The sequence below is a fragment of the Dendropsophus ebraccatus genome, chromosome 13 (genome assembly GCF_027789765.1).
Source record: "Dendropsophus ebraccatus isolate aDenEbr1 chromosome 13, aDenEbr1.pat, whole genome shotgun sequence".
Classification (NCBI taxonomy): Eukaryota; Metazoa; Chordata; class Amphibia; order Anura; family Hylidae; genus Dendropsophus; species Dendropsophus ebraccatus.
In genome coordinates, this window is record NC_091466.1 from 68,429,470 (window position 1) to 68,450,106 (window position 20,637).

The 20,637-nt window shown below is 44.1% G+C and overlaps 1 protein-coding gene across 10 annotated transcripts in view; it reads right to left on the minus strand.

The window, feature by feature from the left end:
* Positions 1-15,165: 15,165 nt before the first annotated feature.
* LOC138770946 (alpha-1-antiproteinase-like) overlaps positions 15,166-20,637 on the minus strand; it is an 86,961-nt gene continuing 81,489 nt past the window's right edge. For all 10 annotated transcript variants that reach the window (XM_069950283.1, XM_069950285.1, XM_069950290.1 and 7 more), the window contains 2 exons: positions 19,144-19,291; positions 15,166-15,364 (listed from right to left, as the gene is read on the minus strand). In XM_069950283.1, coding sequence (XP_069806384.1) covers positions 15,182-15,364; positions 19,144-19,291 — 331 coding nt within the window. In that variant the 3' untranslated portion in view covers positions 15,166-15,181. The remainder of the gene's footprint in view (positions 15,365-19,143; positions 19,292-20,637) is intronic.

Genomic DNA, 20,637 nt, shown 5'->3' on the forward strand with positions numbered 1-20,637 from the left:
TCCCCTCTATGACGCAGCTCCGTTAGAATCAATGGAGCTGTGTCATACAGGGTCGGGGGATTCCGCCCACTGGGGGCGGGCCGGCCCGCCTCCTGTGCTTCAGCTCCAGCCCGATACCCGTGGATAGAATGGCGGCGTACACGGGAACCGGGCTGCAGATTGAAAAACGGACCGTGGCACCGGCTTGCCAGTGACGGCGCCGTTCTATCCCTGTGTCACATTGAAGATGGTACATCCTCTTTAATGTACATTAGGAATTTGTCTAACTTTCCATAAGTAATAACATATTAAAAAATACTTTTGGCCGAAGTTGTCCTTTAACCCTTTCAGGACCAAGGCAAATTTTATGAATATGACCTGTGTCACTTTATTCATCAATAACTTGGGAATGCTTTTACCAATCCTTCTGATTCCAAGATTGTTTTTTTTGTTACATATTCTACTTTATGTTAGTGGTAAATTTGAGTTGATAGCTTTAGAATTTTTTTGTGAATAACTCCAAAATGTTGTTAAAAATGTAAAAAAAAAAGCGCATTCTCTACATTTGAAAGTCTCTGCCAATAAGGAAAATAGTAATACTACATTCATTATTTATTAATTCATATCTATAACATGTCTACTTTATTTTAAAAGCATTTGGTGAACATGCTTTTACTTATTTGGGATTTTAAAGCCGTAAATGTTTAGTAGCAATTTTCAAAATGTTCGTGAAAATTTCAAACTCAGAAATTCTTTAGGCACCAGCTCAGTTTTGGAGTATATTTTAGAGGCCTGTATACTAAATCCCCCCACAATTCAACCCATTTTGAAATCTTCACTCTTTCAAGTATTTAAATTTACATTCCTTCAGTTATTTAACCCTTTCTGCATTTCACAGGAATAACTGCAAAGTAAGAGTGAAAAGTTAAAATTAGCATTTTCTTTCCAGAGATTCCAATGTAATCCTATGTGTTTTTTACAAAAGCAATTACCGTTACTGATCCACCAAAGCCAGCAATTGCCGATGCTGGATGCCCTTTGGGGGTCTAGTGGCAGTTACACTAAACTGTCAGCTATCAGCTGAAAGTTTAGTTGCAGCTTCCGGTCACTGTTTTTCTAAACAGTGAGCATCTGAAGCAGGTCAGTAAATGTACTGACTTTTGTTTGAAAGGGTTGGCTTACAAGGCTGTCCACACCCTGTCCCCTCCATACGTCTCTGACCTGATCCACCAATACCACCCCACATGTAATGTCCAAACTCACAAGAATTCTGTCTGTGTTCTGTCTGTGGCTCTCCAGGCATAATGGGACTTTTGGTTTTGTAACAGCTGGAGAGCCTGAGTTTGACACATCTGTTCTAGAACTACCTGACACATCCGGCTCTTATCCACCATCAAGACAACTTGAAAACCCATTGTGTCGTACTAGTCTATAACCTAGAATAACCCTGGGATTACCTTACTGCACTTGACACTGTATGTTGGAGGAGGCTGAGAGGAGGAGGACAGTGATGTGATTTTACATTGGACTGTATGTTACAGGAGGCTACGGTGGTGTGTGGTTGGGGGGGAGAGAATGATCTTTACAACCGTCCCTTCTAACACAGTCCCATGTAATGTTCTTTGTTATAACGTTGCCTCTTTTCCGTCCCGCAGCCTCTGCTAGGTCTGGTATCGGGGATGTCAGAGTTGCAGACTCTTCTCTCCACTCCAGGATGGACTTCTCAGCTGACATATCACCACATATACCTCGCACAGTTTCCTGTGAGCTCTATTCAGAGTATTGTCCCAAGCAAATTTCTGGGCATTGTTTGCATGCAACCAGGCAGCAGTAAGTTTTTTCACGCTGCGTGTCTGCTCTGGATGTCATACAGTGGATTTAGCTGCCTAAAATCTGCAGTGGATTCACCACTAACTTGCATTAATGGCATAGCAATAGGGGTCAAAAAGGTCGCAATTGCCTCCCACCTAGCAGCAATATTTGGGCACAGGGGTGCACTGCTGTACATTAGGGGACAGTGGTCTAGATATTTGGGCACAGGGATGCAGTATATTAGGGGACAGTGGTCTAGATATTTGGGCACGGTGCAGTATATTAGGGGACAGTGGTCTAGATATTTGGGCACAGGGATGCAGTATATTAGGGGACAGTGGTCTAGATATTTGGGCACAGGGATGCAGTATATTAGGGGACAGTGGTCTAGATATTTGGGCACAGGGATGCAGTATATTAGGGGACAGTGGTCTAGATATTTGGGCACGGTGCAGTATATTAGGGGACAGTGGTCTAGATATTTGGGCACGGTGCAGTATATTAGGGGACAGTGGTCTAGATATTTGGGGACAGGGATGCAGTATATTAGGGGACAGTGGTCTAGATATTTGGGGACAGGGATGCAGTATATTAGGGGACAGTGGTCTAGATATTTGGGCATGGGGATGCAGTATATTAGGGGACAGTGGTCTAGATATTTGGGCATGGGGATGCAGTATATTAGGGGACAGTGGTCTAGATATTTGGGCACATCGATGCAGTATATTAGGGGACAGTGGTCTAGATATTTGGGCACGGTGCAGTATATTAGGGGACAGTGGTCTAGATATTTGGGCACGGTGCAGTATATTAGGGGACAGTGGTCTAGATATTTGGGGACAGGGATGCAGTATATTAGGGGACAGTGGTCTAGATATTTGGGGACAGGGATGCAGTATATTAGGGGACAGTGGTCTAGATATTTGGGCATGGGGATGCAGTATATTAGGGGACAGTGGTCTAGATATTTGGGCATGGGGATGCAGTATATTAGGGGACAGTGGTCTAGATATTTGGGCACATCGATGCAGTATATTAGGGGACAGTGGTCTAGATATTTGGGCATGGGGATGCAGTATATTAGGGGACAGTGGTCTAGATATTTGGGCATGGGGATGCAGTATATTAGGGGACAGTGGTCTAGATATTTGGGCACAGGGATGCAGTATATTAGGGGACAGTGGTCTAGATATTTGGGCACATCGATGCAGTATATTAGGGGACAGTGATCTAGATATTTGGGCACAGGGATGCAGTATATTAGGGGACAGTGGTCTAGATATTAGGACACTGGGTGTAGTATATTTGGGCACAGTGGTCTAGATGTTTGGGCACAGGAGTGCAGTATATTAGGGGTCAGTGGTACAATTCAGTAAGAGATGGTTGCACAGTTGGGGGGGGGACAGAAACATTATTAAACAATTTAATGAGGTAAAGTAGTACAATATCTTGGCTCTCTGGTCAAAATCAAAAGTGGATTCAAAGTAATGGGTAAAATTAAGAAAGCACTTATGTCTCCTACAGTACCTGCTGGATCCAATCCTGGTTTTGGCTCAAAAACTGCAGTGGCAGCATTCCAAAAAACTGCCATGTGTGAAAACAGCCTCACTACTCTATACTCAACGGTTTTATCCCCACCCTGTCTAGTGCTGCTGCTCGGATCCATGTGGCTGTCATTGGCTTTTTTTTTTTTTTGTGCCATCTACTGCTGAGGCCGGTGATTGATTACAAGTTTTATTGGTATATCGTCTCTGCGGGCACCTAATTAGAGGTCAAGGGGAGGTGTTGCAGCATTGGACATAGCAGGGATAAAACAGGTGAGTGTGTATGTGATAGATATATATATAGATATATATATATATATATATATATATATATATATATATATATATATATATATATATATATATATATATATATATATATATATATATATTTATATATATATATATATATATATATATATAAAATAAATATGTGATCGGTGCTCCATAAACACTATACTATCCCATAACACAATTTTCACTTTAAAGGCGGATCAAAAATGAGTTGTCAAATTCTGTGCAATGAAAATATGCAACTTTTTCTTACACAGAAACCCATGGGATTTAGTCAGATTTATTTTGGCAATGGACAACGTGTTTCAAGAGGAACCCTCTATATGGTAGTTCTTAATTCCTAGCCGCTGTACATTATATATCCAATAGCGCTAGATGGATGGACAAATCGATGGGAGATGGATAGAAAGATAGACATGCATTTATACATATATAAACACACACTATACTTGTATAAAATACAGTACAAACACAGTATGCACACAATACTATAAAGACACATATCCTGCACTTAGTACAATTTACACACAAATGATTGCTTACAGAGTCTGTTATATAGCGTGATTATCATGCAGCAAGAGCTGTGTGTGTGTGTACAGTGGTGCCTTGGATTACGAGCATAATTTGTTCCGGGACCGTGCTTGTAATCCAAATCCACTCTTAAACCAAAGCACATTTTTCCATAAGAAATCATAGAAATGCAGACAATTGGTTCCACACCCCAAAAATAATGATTTATTATTCTGAATAACATGTAAAACAGATGAAACAAACTTTTAGAAACAGCAGAATATGTGATATTATAAGTTACTGTACAGTAATGGAGAGGATGGGAAACACAAAGGCTGACAGAGACTGCAGGGAGCAGGAAGGAATGAGCAGGGCAGATGTGGGCGCAGTATAGCAGCACTCTCTGTCCACGGAAAGAGGGGTTACAGCTATGGAGAGATTACCTCCACAGTCCTGTCCCCTGATGTAACCCCCAGCCTGAAGTGGATCTGCTATGATTTGGAACATGAGGGAGACTTCCTGGGTCAGAGTACAGGGCTATAGACCCCGCTATGCATACCATGCCCCTCCCCCACTCGCGCTCCCACCCAGTACAGGGAGCTCTTAAACCAAAACAATGCTTTTAAACCAAGTTACTCTTAAACCAAGGTACCACTGTATGTATGTATGTGTGTATATATATATATATATATATATATATATATATATATAATCATTAGCGATGTTCATGCAGCCTTTGCTTTGGTGTAATATAATAAAGATATACTTATCCGTCCAGGCTCCCCTGGTGTCCTGCTGGTCCATTCCTGTGTTCCCTGCTCACCGCAACCGTCTCTGACACTTCTAATCTGGTCTTTGAGGTGACAGATCGCTCAGCCAATTACTGGCCGAGAGGGGAAAACGCCCCTGCCAGTGATTGGCTGAGCGGCCTGTAACTTAAGAGACTGGTTTGCAAGTGCCGAGATAGCTCCAGTGAGCGGGAAACAGAGACCAGGCAGCAGGACATCAGGGGTACCTGGACAGGTAAGTATAATAATTTTTTTTTTTTTTCTTCTTTACCCGCACATCGCTATTACACGTAGCAATGTGCGGTCAGCAGGTGATTATTTTATAACATGTGGAAAGACAATCATAAGTCAATCGACTCCTTGACTGATCGTTGTCTTTATTACAACTTGCTTCAACCATACTGCAAACCTCATTGGTACCCCAGCATGTCATTAAAAATTCACGTATTGGTGAGTTTGTTTTCAGTCCTTCTCAGAACACACATTTGTATGTACAGATACTGAGAAAAGCTTTTTGAGTAGAGGCTATCCTCCAGCTAATGTAGACCTTGTGATATCACATAGCAGGGAATACCATCTGGAGGATAGAAATTGTAAAGCTCAGTCTATGCAGGAGAGGAATATGTGAACTTTTTCTACACTTTTTTTGTTCCAGAAAATACATTCTGATCCTATTACAGGGTGATATTTATGATATGATGATGATGATGATAGAGGGAATTAGATGTGTAGCTAAGAGAGGGAGATCCCTATATCTCGTTCCCCTACAGACAGCATGGTTGTCTTGCAGTTACAGGTTGCTATGTGTGTTTCTCCCCTAGGTGTCCATTGTGTAATTATGTATAATGGGAGATATTTGACTATTGGATCTATGATTGACTGTTACACGTCCCATATTGTATATTTGGCCGAATGCTCTTGCTATGCATCGCAATATGTGGGGTGTTTAATTGTTTGTAATCATGGTTATGTTTTTGTGCCGTCCATAAATTTCCCTAATATTATATGTTCCCATTTAAATGGGTACTCAACTGGTGTCAGAAAGTTATATAGTTTTGTAAATCACTTCTATGTTAAAACTTCCAGTCTTCCAGTATTGATCAGCTTCTGTATGTCCTGCAGGAAGTGGTGTATTCTTTCCATTGTGACACAGTGCTCTCTGCTGCCACCTCTGTCAGGAACTGTCCAGAGCAGGAAAGGTTTTCTATGGGAATTTGCAACTGCTCTGGACAGTTCCTGACGTGAACAGAGGTGTCAGCAGAGAGCGCTGTGTCAGACTGGAAAGAATATACCACTTCCTACAGGACATGCAGCAGCTGATAAGTACTGGAAGCGCTGAAGGTTCCCCATCCCTGTTATACACCTTTTACCCCCCCCCCTAGCATCACATGAAAGACAGAGCATAACCTCAGAAAATTATACCCCCTACCATCCCTTCCGTAGACTACTGCAATAGCGCCACCTGCTGTGCATTTCAACAATGTTATTTTCTGTTGAGGCATATACTGAGCTGGGAGTAGCTTTAAAGGGGTACTCCAGTGAAAAATCTTTAACTTTTAAATCAATCTTTCATAAAGTTATATCGATCTGTAATTTACTTCTATTTAAAAAATCTCCAGTCTTCCAGTATTTATCAGCTGCTGGATGTCCTGCAGGAAGTGGTGTATTCTCTCCATTCTGACACAGTGCTCTCTGCTGCCACCTCTGTTCATGTTCAGAGAAAGAGAGGTTTTGCTACTTCTGGATTCTTTGTATAAGAGGATCCACCCAAAATGTACAATTCCTCTATCAGACTGTAACACAGAGGTATGTGTCCAGAACAAAAATCATCATCTGGTTACTCTGATGTAAATGGTGACTTTCTCATTGGTTTGCTTGACTGCCGTGGTTAAAACCAATGAAACCATCGCCCCCCCCCCAGCTGTTGCATAACTACAATTCCCATTGTGCCTGGATAGCCAAAGGCATTGTGGGAATTGTAGTTTTGCAATGAGATGAGAAGATTTTATGACCTGTGACTAAATTCACAATCCAAGATACAAACATTGAGGAAGCTCTAATAAGGGCTGCGGCCTGGACAATTGTGGAAAAGGTTAAGCTTCTTCTTTTGACGCTGAAGGTATAGTAAACGGAGTGGAGTTCCGGAGCGGCGGACAATGAGACAATGAGGCAGGCGGAATTCTGAGCAGAGTCCGCGGTGGGAATTCTTGGGATTTCTGCCTTTTTTCCTTAATGTGCATGCTTCCTAAGCCTGCATTCACACGTGCGCAAATTCTGTGGACCTACTGACAGTGAAGGGCCAGCCTGGATGGTTTCCCTGTCCGTCATGAATCATGATGTATCAATATCATGATGGCAGAAGGGAAACTCAATCTCCGCGGCTGTGTCACTACAAATATTTTCCCCACTGCCGTCATGATATGGATACATCATGCCATATGGGGAACCATCCAGGCTCGCCATTCACTGTCCAAAGATTTGCAGCCTAATACACACATATAGGATATCTCCTCTTATAGCATAGTCCTTCTCAGACCTGGAACTTGTGGTTGATGGTCCATTCCCATAGAATGTTGGAATGTAGTGTAATTTTCCTCACATGCTGGAGACTTAGAGATGAAGATCATTGGGAACAGTAACAGATCTCCCAACTCCACTGCCAGAGGCTTCGGAAAAAAAAAAAAAAAATTTCAAATGACAAATCAAATATTCCTATGATCAGTGGTGAAAGGGCAGGAGAACCATGGTGTAACATACTGCAAGACAGGGGGCGCTATCACTGCCAAAGAAAAGCCAAGACAAGTGGAGCTCACAGCTTTAAATGAAGATGATATAAGTATGTCTAGTGCAGGGTCTGCGGGGGTGGAGCATGTCACAGGGAGTACCAAATAGACTCATGGTGTCATGCTCCGCCCCCAAGGAGCATACACTTAACAGAGCAGTGTTCCTGAGTGTTCTTTAAAGTATGTCAGATCAGACCTGATACTATTCTGCTGGGGGGTGCACAGTGAGCTCTGGAATACAGGATGTAAGTCCTGTTGCTGTTCTGAGAAGGAGTATTTCATCTAGATATTCTATATGCAGTAGATGAAGAGTCTGTTAGTAGTTCAGTGAGTGTCAATAAATATTCATCTTAAAGTGATGACAGGCAGCTTCCCCCCTCAGTTGTATAAGGATTTATGTGTACTAGGTCTCTTTAGGTCTCTTTACCAGTCACCAACAATGGGCTTTGCCTGATCATTTCATTACTGTAGACACCTTAGTAGAGAGTTCTAGAAGCATGACCACAGATTTTATACAGAGGTTATCCAGCGCTACAAAAACATGGCCACTTTTCCCCCTACTGTTGTCTCCAGTTCAGGTGCAGTTTGCAATTAAGCTCCATTTACTTCAATGGAACTGAGTTTGAAAAGTGGCCGTGTTTTTGTAGCGCTGGATAACCCCTTTAACCTCCTGAGCCAGCAACTGCCCGGAGAGGTCAGATAGATAGGTGAAGGTCATGGTCAAAATAAAAAAATCTAAGTGAGGGGGAGACCAGGATTAGAACCCAAGAACCTTGCACTTGATGAGGCCTGATACCTAACCCTCCAAGCCACAGACACATTGGACATTTATCCCCCCTATAAGCAGTAATGTTTCTCTATAGTGATGTCACTATGTGGCCACATCTAATGTCATGATCACTAAAATTACTTTCCTAGCTGTGAGCAGTGTGATAGCTCAGGGCTATGTGATCTGCCTCTCATGCTGGAGACCTGGGTTCAAATCCCTAGCTTTGCTGTTTCTCATGAAGAAGAATAATAAGAGCATTGTATGTACTAACTATATTATATCAAGTGTTCGAAACAAGTATACTTCCTTTTCTTGATTCTCTTCATGTAGTTTAAAATAAGTTAGAGCTGCCCACACAGGGCAGCTCTTTTATATAGAGTACATGTAGTCCCTAACAAACAGGGACCTTGCACTGCTATTAGCAAGGAGCCAGCACAGGTGAGTACACCAGCCTAGCATTGGGTACTGAGCCTGGGTTTCTAACACCAGTCCCCAGCATTGGGCATCAACCAGAGAGTCCAATACATGATGCATTGGGTCCTGGACCCAGGTCTCTAAGCCAAGCCAGCAGGGACTGTATCTGGGAACCGCAACTCCCAGATACATCAGGGAGACACAGCTCCCCCAACATCCCAGCCAGCATTGGGTATTAACCCGGGTCGCTCACACCAAGCCAGTATTGAACCCAGAGAGGCCAACACCTCACCAGCACTGGGTATTGAACCTGTGACTGCAACACCACATCTGGGACTACCAGGTTCACAACCCCCTGAGCCAGCTCCTGCTCTGAGACCTCAGGGAAATAAGTCAGGGTCATGGTCAGAATAAAGGAAGGATGGAAAGACATTTCTAAAAGGGAATAGACCAGGATTAGAACCCAAGGACCTGATACTTGTCCAGCCTGACATCTAACCTTCCAGACCACAGCCACATCTATATTGCTGTTTATGCAGATGTAATATTTCTCTATAGTGATCTCACAATGTGACAATATTTGTCATGATTACAAAAATGGCAGGTGGTGTAGTAGCTCAGGGAGTATGTGATCTGCCTCTCCTGCTGGAGACCTGGGTTCAAATTTGCTACAGTCATGTTATTGCTGCTATGAAGAAAAGTTCTATCCATTAGTAATGTTACCAGTGTCTCCAGCTACATCTCCTGGCCTTTTATCCCCTGAGCCACCTCCTGCTTTAAACAATATGCAAGTGAAAGTAAATTTAATTCCTTGAAAGCAGATTAGAACCCTGGTCACCCACATACAATACAGATGTTACACTCCACAGAGCTATAGCCATAGCTGGAGAGTATGGTTGATACTTGAAAAATTAACAGAAAGTTTGCACAACAGTGAATGGAAAGTTGAGGAACTAGGATTAGAATTCTGGTCACCCACATATAATACAGATGTTACATACCACTGAGCTATAGCCATAGCTGGAAAGTCTGGTTGATACTTGAAAAATTAACAAAGTTTGCACAACAGTGACTGGAAAACTCAGGAACTAGTAGGATTAGAACCCTGGTCACCCACATACAATACAGATGTTACATACCAGTGAGCTATAGCCATAGCTGGAAAGCTTTGGTTGATACTTGAAAAATTAACAGAAAGTTTGCACTACAGTAAATGGAAAATTCAGGAACTAGGATTAGAACCCTGGTCACCCACATGCAATATAGATGTTACATACTACATAGATGTTACATACCACTGAGCTATAGGCAAAGCTAAAAAGCTTGGTTGATACTTGAAAAATTAGCAGAAAGTTTGCACTACAGTGAATGGAAGATTATGGAACTAGTAGGATTAGAACCCTGGTCACCCACATACAATACAGATGTTATATACCACTGAGCTATAGCCATAGCTGGAAAGCTTGGTTGATACTTGAAAAATTAACAGAAAGTTTGCACAACAGTGACTGGAAAATTCAGGAACTAGTAGGATTAGAACCCTGGTCACCCACATACAATACAGATGTTACATACCACTGAGCTATAGCCATAGCTGGTAAGCTTGGTTGATACTTGAAAAATTAACAGAAAGTTTGCACAACAGTGACTGGAAAGTTGAGGAACTAGGATTAGAACCCTGGTCACCCACATGCATTATAGATGTCACATACCACTGAGCTATATTCATAACTAGAAAGCGTGGTTGATACTTGAAAAGTTAACACAACAGTAAATGGAAACTTCAGGAACTAGTAGGATTTGAACCCCAGTCACCCACATATAATACAGATGTTACATACCACTGAGCTATAGCCATAGCTGGAGAGTATGGTTGATACTTGAAAAATTAACAGAAATTTTGCACAACAGTAAATGGAAAATTCAGGAACTAGTAGGATTAGAACCCTGGTCACCCACATACAAAAAATGTTACATACCACTGAGCTATAGACATAGCTGAGAAGCTTGGTTGATACTTGAAAAATTAACAGTTTGCAGAACAGTGAATGGAAAATTCAGGAAGGCCCAGGATTAGAACCCATAGCTAACCCTTAGCTAAGATACAACTATGCCTCCAGCTTTGGCTCTGTTACCTGCTGTGATGATAACATAAACCGCTATGAGGAGATAGATCCCACACGCCTCACATGATGCTGAATGCAGATCCCCCAAGATGATGACAGCAATGCCCCTCAATAATAATTTCATAATGTGATAAAATAACCAAGACCGTACACCACAGGTTTCACCCTCAGGCCCTCCAGCTGTTACAGGACTACAAGTCCCATCATGCCCGGAAAGCTAAAGCTTTGTCTGTCTGGCTTGATGGGAATTGTAGTTTTGCAACAGCTGGAGGGCCTGAGTTTGACACCCCTGGACTAGACAAAGCTTATCATAAGTCAGTCCACAAGATAGCATAAGGTTTCCTTTTAACAATTAAGTAAACCAGATCCTTACAATAATCTAGTGGTAGGAAAATGGATTAGAACCATGGGCTCCATGTTAAAGGGGTACTCCAGCGGGGGAAACAATGTTCAAACCAATTGGTTTTAGAAAGTGTCAGAGATTTGTAATTTACTTCTATTTAAAAATCTCAAGTCTTTCAGTACTTATCAGCTGCTGTATGTCCTGCTGGAAGTGGTGTATTCTTTCCAGTCTGACATTGCTCTCTGCTTCCAAAAATAGGGGGGAAAAAACTGTTGTACTCACTTTAGTTAGACCTTCCTGCCATATTCAACTTCAAATGAAAATCAATAGCAGCAGATGCACATAGTTACAAGTCGGAGTGTCCTAAGAGGGACTAAACAGATATAATGATAGTATAAGGCATGGATCTCCAAACTGCGGCCCTCCAGCTGTTGCGAAACTACAACTCCCATAATGCCTAGACAGATAATGCTTTGGATTTGGCTCTCCAGGCACGATGGGAAATGTAGTTTTGCAACAGCTGGAGGGCCGCAGTTTAGAGACCCATGGTACAAGGTAACAGCATGCCATAGGCAGTGTTAGATAAAAGAAGAACATTTATTCCAACATGGCAACATACACAGCAATGTTTCAACCCTTGAAAAAACTCAGGGGTTGAAATGTCGCTATGTATGTTGCCATGCTGGAATAATAAGGAGGTTTTTTTTAATCTAACACCGCCTGTGGGATGCTGTTACCTTCTAATATGATAACTGTGCTCTCTGCTGCCACCTCTGTCCATGTCCGGAAATGTTACTGCTCTGGACAGTTCCTGACATGGACAGAAGTGGAAGCAGAGAGCACTGTGTCAGACTGGAAAGAATACACCACTTCCTGCAGGACATACAGCAGCTGATAAGTACTGGAAGATTTGAGATTTTTTTTTAAATAAAAGTAAACTACAAATCTATATATCTTTCTGACACCAGTTGATCTAATTTTATTTTTTTAGTGGAGTACCCCTTTAAGCCCATACACACAATTTGCCGGCTGAAGCTAGCGCCAACCTGTCAGGTGAGCGCTAGCTTCCCCCTTGTTTCCCATTTGCTGTCTGTGCTATTGCATCAAAAGAAAGCAGTACAGGGGGCATGAGGGTATTTCTTAGATCGTTCAGGCAGCCCATTGCAGTCAGCACCAGTCTGCTGCCGCCTCTGTTGCACAGGAAGAAGGAGTTGAGAGCAAAAATGGACTTTGGTGTCTTCAGCAGAAAGCAGCAACTAAAAAATCAGGGAAGGAGACAGAATAGGTAATGACATGTATGGAATAAATTGTTAGTCTCCAGGAGAGGGGATGATTCAACATGTATTTAACCTAACTGGATAACCCTTTTAACACACACATCACCTCTCAGGTCATTCCTTACTGCTGCTGCTGGTTTACAGAATAAATTTAACAACACAATAACTTATCTAATGTATTGTTTCCATATTGTAAGGAAAGTGGTGATCAGAGTTAACACAACTTTATAGAAAGGCACAATACTCATATAAAATCCCTGGGGGATTCTAACCCGGAGCAACAGAATCACACAGACAACTAGAGCTCAAAGACAAGATCCAGCCAAGCCTCCGGGGACATCACAGAATCGGTCAAGATAGGGAGGAGCTGTAGCCAGTAGTAGTTTGTAGTTCTTTAATTTTCTCTTTCCTGTCTGGAGTGAGGCACTGAAGGTTTTTTTTTGGGTCCTGTTCTTTTTAATAGTAAGTTACATAGAAGAAGGTTTAGTAGGTAAGGTTAGTGGCATAGGAGAAGGTTTGGTAGGTAAGGATAGTGACATAGGAGAAGGTTTGGTAGGTAAGTATAGTGACATAGGAGAACGTTTGGTAGGTAAGGATAGTGACATAGGAGAAGGTTTGGTAGGTAAGGATAGTGACATAGGAGAAGGTTTGGTAGGTTAGGATAGTGACATAGGAGAAGGTTTGGTAGGTAAGTATAGTGACATAGGAGAAGGTTTGGTAGGTAAGGATAGTGACATAGGAGAAGGTTTGGTAGGTAGGGTTAGTGGCATAGGAGAAGGTTTGGTAGGTAAGTATAGTGACATAGGAGAAGGTTTGGTAGGTAAGGATAGTGACATAGGAGAAGGTTTGGTAGGTAAGGATAGTGACAGGAGAAGGTTTGGTAGGTAAGGATAGTGACATAGGAGAAGGTTTGGTAGGTAAGTATAGTGACATAGGAGAAGGGTTGGTAGGTAAGGATAGTGACATAGGAGAAGGGTTGGTAGGTAAGGATAGTGACATAGGAGAAGGTTTGGTAGGTAAGGATAGTGATATAGGAGAAGGTTTGGTAGGTAAGGATAGTGACATAGGAGAAGGTTTGGTAGGTAAGGATAGTGACAGGAGAAGGTTTGGTAGGTAAGTATATTGACATAGGAGAAGGTTTGGTAGGTAAGGTTTGTCTGTTTTCAGATTACACAAAAGTGTGCAATAGGGTTGACTGCAGTTTAATGTTTCCAAATGTAAAATAATGCACTTTGATGGATGATTCCTCCTCCCAGAGTACCATAGGGCTGGGCGGTATACCGCAAAATTACCGATACAGTCACTTTGCCAGGACGGTATCTGCAATATATTTCCCGGCCTGTCAGAGCGTCCCTCGCACCCAGCCCGTTAGAGCGCTATCAAACCCCCGTTCCGTGTCCGTCCAGACCCATCAGAGCATTCCCCACCTCCCCCCAGCACCCGTCCCCTCAGAGCGCGCCCTCCGCCCAGCCCGTCAGAGCGATATCAAACCCTGTACCCGGCCAGCCCCATTAGAGCATTCCTCCTCCCTATGCCTATATACTGTGTGCCCTGCCCATATACTGTGCGCCCTGCCCATACACTGTGCACCATGCCCATATACTCTGCGACAAATAATAATAATGATTACCGCGGCTACATGTGCGATTTACCGCGATATAAATTTAGGCCAATATCGCCCAGCCCTAGAGTATCATATTAGCAGTTCTTCTTTCAGGCTATGTTCACACTACGTAAGTTTCCGGCCGTAGCACGTTCCGTGAATAAGCGGCCGGAGATTTACGTAGTTTGCGTACAATGGAAAGTATACGATCTACGGCTGCACAGTTCACACTACATAAGAACTTACACCAGGATCGTATGCGGCGCCGTAAAAAATGAACCAGACCATTTTTTGAGGACGAAAATGCTGTAACTTACGCCCGTAGCATAACATGCGGTCCCGTACGGAGTGGTGATTTCTTCATTTTTGCACTTTGAATCGCTGATCCAAAAGGTTCTGTGGGGTGTCCGGGGCTAGCCGAAGATTTCCAAGTAAAAGTCCGCTGTCAGATCACTACGTAGGGCGCTCGGGAAGCGTAAGTAGACTGAGGCGTAAGTTCGCGGACCGTACGTAACCGGCCGCAACTTACGTAAATCCCCGTCCGGAGTTTAACATGTATATGTCCGGCCGCGAAAATATGCGGCCGGACATATACGTAGTGTGAACATAACCCCAAAGACTTCAGAGGAGAAGGATTTAACCCCTAGATGACCCAGGACGTAAATGTACGTCATAGCGTCACTAGGGCAGTTCAGAGGGGGGCCACAGCAATTAGCGATTAGTCATTTAAATGCAGCTGTCAAAGCTGACAGCTGCATTTAAATGGCTTCTTTTGGATGCTGGTTTGTATCTTCTTTGCTCTCTTCCAGTATTGGAGACATCACCTCCGTATGACTTCAGGCATTTGGTCTGTAGCTGTGTCTGTATTCTTACAGCAATATAAAATTATAATAAAAATTTATAAACTAACATTTTATTGAAGGAAAGTTATGAAGACATTTATTTCTGCGGGTTGACAATTCTACCAGCAAGAAGGACACTTCTGGTTTTCTGATCATAAAAACAAAGCATAAAAGGACGGTTAAAGGCAATAAGAAGTGGTAGCGGCAGAGGAGGCAATGTAGGTGGTAGGAAGCTCGCGTCATTTATCTCATCAACACGGAGCACAGTTTTATGGACAGCCTATGAGGGCAAGAGAACAAAAAAAATTAGGATTTTTGTAAAGGGGTATTCTGGTGAGAAATAAATATATTGTTTTACAAGTTATATAATATCAAGTAATATAACTTACACATTTTTACACATGCAGCAGTAAGGTTACACTCAGCCCCTCTGCTGCCACCAGTGGCTGTGTCAGGAACTGCATGTGTGGGGCACTGCTGTGAAGTGTGGCCGGTCACTTGCCAGGTGGTGACACAACTCCTGTGGTGGTTGGCCGAGCTATAGCCCTGCCCATTGGTGGTTTGTGGGCACACAGGTATTCTAACACATGCTTTTATATTGAGTAGGCTGGCTATACCTTTTCCCCTGTGGACAGTGACCTGACGGGCTGTTGCGGGGTCCCTTGTGCAATTATCATGGTGGTCCGGAGTGGAGTAGTGACCCACCCGGACTATTGGCACTGCCACCCACAGAAAGTGGAGATAACCCAAGGAAAGTGTGATTACTGTGTCGGTGCTTAGTGAAGAACCACAAAGTCCGGTCAAAATAAATATACTCTTGTTTACCATGAAGATACTTGATACAGAAAACATATAATACACTTTCGCCTTGATTCGTTACTTTAGACTAGAGTCCAGATCTGTGCTGAGAGGTAGAAAGAGTTACACAGCTGTGCTGGTTCAGTTGTGTGCTGAGAGATAGGAAGGTTCATAAGTGTAGAGAGGAGGATGTTGAGAGAGTCCCAACCCAAGTAGTACTGTGCTCTGCTGGAACTTTACTTGTAAGAGAATACTTGTGCCCGTGTTTTGACTCCTTGGTCTTTGCACGACCTATTGCCCACCAGTGTCGGGCGACCTGTCCTAAAGGGTGACCTTGTTACCTGGGATGAGCAGAGTGGTCAAAGTTCTCTGATTACACCTGCGCTGCAAGATAGAGTGCATAGGCTTCTAGCAACTTTGCTCTATCCGGATCAGTTTCTTTACTTCTTGTGGATACTGTCCTGCACTGTGTTACGACATCCTCGGCCTGGGTTGGGATTATCCCTGACTTGTCCTCTCTATTAGCGACAACACTGCATAGTGTGCAATAGCGCTGCTTGGGGGAAAACTGTGTCTAGGTCTCGTATACAGGGCTCCAGACTAAAAAATTTACCTAGGAGCCATTGGCTCCTAACCTGAAAAATTTAGGCGCCAAATAGAATATTTGGTCGCCAACATTTTAAACCATGTAAAATTAATGTTATGTTACATGGGACTTACTGTGTGCAGAGGCCACGGCAGCATCCTCCTCCTTTAGATCCTTTCTTTTCTTAGTTTGAAAATGTTCAACATGGAAACTTGCAACTTGACAACCATATACAGTCTGACAACCACATACAGTCTGACAACCACATACAGTCTGACAACCATATACAGTCTGACTCAGTACTTCAGCCTCACTTGGCTAGCCTTTTAATGAGGCTTACTCTTCTGAACTTGAACTTAAAGGGAACCTGTCACCCCCGGTGACGGGGTGGCAGGCTCCCAACCCCCCTATACTCACCTCATCGCGCCGGGTCCCGCTTCTGAAGATGGTCGGGTCACGGAGATCTTAGCCGCTGCAGCCCGGCGTGCGCGGAGAGATGAGTCCAACGCTCATAGAGAATGACGGGAGAGTCCAGCGCTCCGTCATTCTCTATGAGCGTTGGACTCCTCTCTCAGCACGCACGCCGGGCTGCAGCGGCTGAGATCTCCGTGACCCGACCATCTCCAGAAGCGGGACCCGGCGCGATGAGGTGAGTATAGGGGGTTCTAACGGGGGGTTGGGAGCCTGTCACCCCGTCACCGGGGGTGACAGGTTCCCTTTAAAAGCTTGCAACAGTCTATACATACTGAGCTAGACTTATGACTGCAGCCATAGTGACCCCCACAAGATGTGTATATAGATAGATATATCTCTCACCTAGTGACTAATGCAAGTGACCCCCTACAATACAGACACCTGAGGGGCCCTGGTAATAATAATTGTGCATATATCTATCTCCCAGTGTCTGCAGCCAGTTTGCCCTACACTTATAGATGGCCCCCTCCCCTTATAGATGACCCCCTCCTTTTATAGATGACCCCCTCTACCCCCATTATAGATGCCCCCTCCTCCCCCCCATTATAGATGCCCCCTCTCCCCCCCATTATAGATGCCCCCTCTTCTCCCCCCCTTATAGATACCCCCTCCCCTTATAGATGACCCCCTCTACCCCCATTATAGATGCCCCCTCCTCCCCCCATTATAGATGCCCCCTCCTCCCCCCCATTATAGATGCCCCCTCTCCCCCCCATTATAGATGCCCCCTCTTCTCCCCCCATTATAGATACCCCCTCCCCTTATAGATGCCCCCTCCTCCCCCCATTATAGATGCCCCCTCCTCCCCCCCATTATAGATGCCCCCCCCCCCCCCCCCCCATTATAGATGCCCTCTTCTCCCCCCCTTATAGATACCCCCTCCCCTTATAGCTAGCCCCCTCTCCCCCCCTTGAAGATGGCCCCTCTTCTCCCCCCATTATAGATGCCCCCCCTTCTCTTCCCCCCATTATAGATGGCACTCTCTTCTCCCCCCATTATAGATGCCCCCCCTTCTCTTCCCCCCATTATAGATGGCACTCTCTTCTCCCCCCATTATAGATGCCCCCCCCCCCCTTTCCTCTATGCTAAGCAGTATTTAAAAAAAACAAACACACAAACTCACCTGACAACCCGCTCCCCCGGCGATCCTCTTCTTCTTCGGACGCTGTCCCCGGCTGATGCGCGGCTGCCGGGGGTGTCCCGTCCTATCCCCGGCAGCGCGGCGCATCAGTGAGCTCTCTGTACGCCGGGGCTGTGACTTCTGACACAGGAAGCGTCTCTGACGCGCGCTTCCTGTGCCGGAAGTCAGGGCCCCAGGCAGCTCACTGATGCGCCGCGCTGCCGGGGATAGGACGGGACACCCCCGGCAGCCGCGCATCAGCCGGGGATACTTAAAGAGACAGCGCGCCGCCGCCGGGGCCAGTCGCAAATGGCGCCCAGATTAATAAATCTGGGCGCCATTTGCAAAATATCAGTCGCATTGGCGACCATTTTGGTCGCCATCTGGAGCCCTGGTATATATATATATATATATATATATATATATATATATGTGCTCTGCTCAACGTCTAGACCACAACTGAATTGGGGACCTAGCAGGAGCCAGGGCCCAACTTGACTGCTGTAGGGAGCGTCCTATCTTGCGTCCTTTACAGAATCCAAGGTAAAAAGACCCCACACTTCCTCTACCCATGTGACTTCCTTCCTACAGCAGGTGTAAACTGTGCTGTGAGTGGGTGAAGAGGGCATATAAAAGATGTAAAAAGAAAGATGATAGGTGAGGAGAAGAAAAAACTCTCATTGGTGCACAGATCCATGTGGTACAGAAGAAAACAATAACCCTTTGCTTCCTACAGCTGTGCGATATCTAGATATAAATACTTGTAACACCGACATCTAGTGGTAAAACTTTGGCACTACTTTATTACCACTAACACTTAGAAGTACAGACTTTTGGGAAGGGTGTAACCAATAGCAACACCTGTGGTGGGACACCACACATGTCTCACAAGCTCTGGGCCCAGCACAGTGACATATTGCTAGGGCTGCCTCCTGCAGATACTGAGGTTCCCCTGATGTCTGTAAATTGCATATTAGCAATAGAGAAAAACAAATGTAATAAAAAAAAAAACTTTTTATTTATTAATTTATTTTTGTTTTTCAAAATACCCCCTTAAAACCTATACATAGGTTTAACTCACTGTAGAAATCTTCATGTTGGCTTCCTCAGTGATAGCAGAAAGACCAGCCGTGTCTGAGAAGATGTCTGCTAGACCCATTTTGCTTAATGTTTCTTTAAGGTTGATAGTGCTGGAGATGTTGAATTTAGGTAGGACTAATTTTAGCAACCTACAGAAAAAAAGAGAAACATATAGGAACTTTCTCAGCGGTCTCTCATGACAATGATCTGAAAGGCAGGTGGGTACATGTGGTGGTGACCGTTAAAGGTATTAAAGGGGTACTCCGGCCTGGGGGCATTTTTTTGATATGGCCGGGGAGGAGGTGGCTCAGGGCAAAGACGTCCACTCACCTCCCCAGTTCCAGCGGCGGGTCCCGCATCGCGGCACTCCGGTCCCCGCTGCCCGTCCGCTTCCTGGTGTCTGATGCGCGCTCGAGATGTGACGTTTCAAGTCCACTCAGCCAGTCAGTGACGGAGGCGGGAGGTTACTGACAGATGCAAAGAAAGGCATTCAAAAACGCTAGGTGGGACTGGCTCAGGATGGTGCTAACAAGGGTGGGAATCACAGGAGCATTTCAGATTTTTACTTGGCGTTCTCTACAGAGATCCCTAGGCGCGAATAGTGCTACCTTCACAGTTATCCCCTAGTTTTTCCTTCTGCAGTGGGACTAAGCAGGGCTGCCCATTATCCCTTTTCCTCTTCAATTTGGCTTTGGAGCCTTTGGTGCGACATTTGCGCCATTCCTTACTTTATCAGGGCATTAGAGTGGGTAAGATGGCGTTGTTTGCAGACAATGCTTTGTTGTTTTTGTCCAAACCACAACAGCAATTGCAAGAGGTCATTCAAACAATTTCTAATTTTGGCCAATTTTCTGGATATAAAATTAACCTGTCAAAGAGTGAAGTACTTGAGCTGGGTACTAAGCTTCCGAGGACCTTTTGGTGGGTGTGACAGGGGCTCCGAAGTTACATATTACTTACCTTGGTATAAAAATATGAGCCGATCCCCACTCTATCAGCTAAAGCATGGGTCTCCAAACTTTAGTCTTGAGAAACTCTGGCGCCTCATGTGAGGAACAGACTATGGATAGTTCATATCCAGCTATCCAGCTGATCACCTTTTGTTTATTAATAAAACCAACATTTGTTATATTGTACGTTTGCACTCCGAAAAAATGAAAAATTAGCGCTGCGACAATGCAATGGTTTGTCTTCCTTGTCTTCCATTTTGTAGAAGCTCCAATAAAAAATTATTTAAAAAAAAACAAACGAAAAAAACACAGTAATATGTAATCTGTGGACCCCATAAGATAATGGGCAGATCGTTTATAGCGCATATACATCCTAAGATGGACCGTAGAGAAAAAATGAATACACCTCACTATACCATCCCTAAGCCGTCACACTAGTCATTGCTTGTGTGCTGGGAGAGGGCCATAGTTCTACCTGTGGCCACAAGAGCGTTTGGCAGAGCGAGAAGCCAATGTCACATTTAACTGTTAACACTCATTGGGTG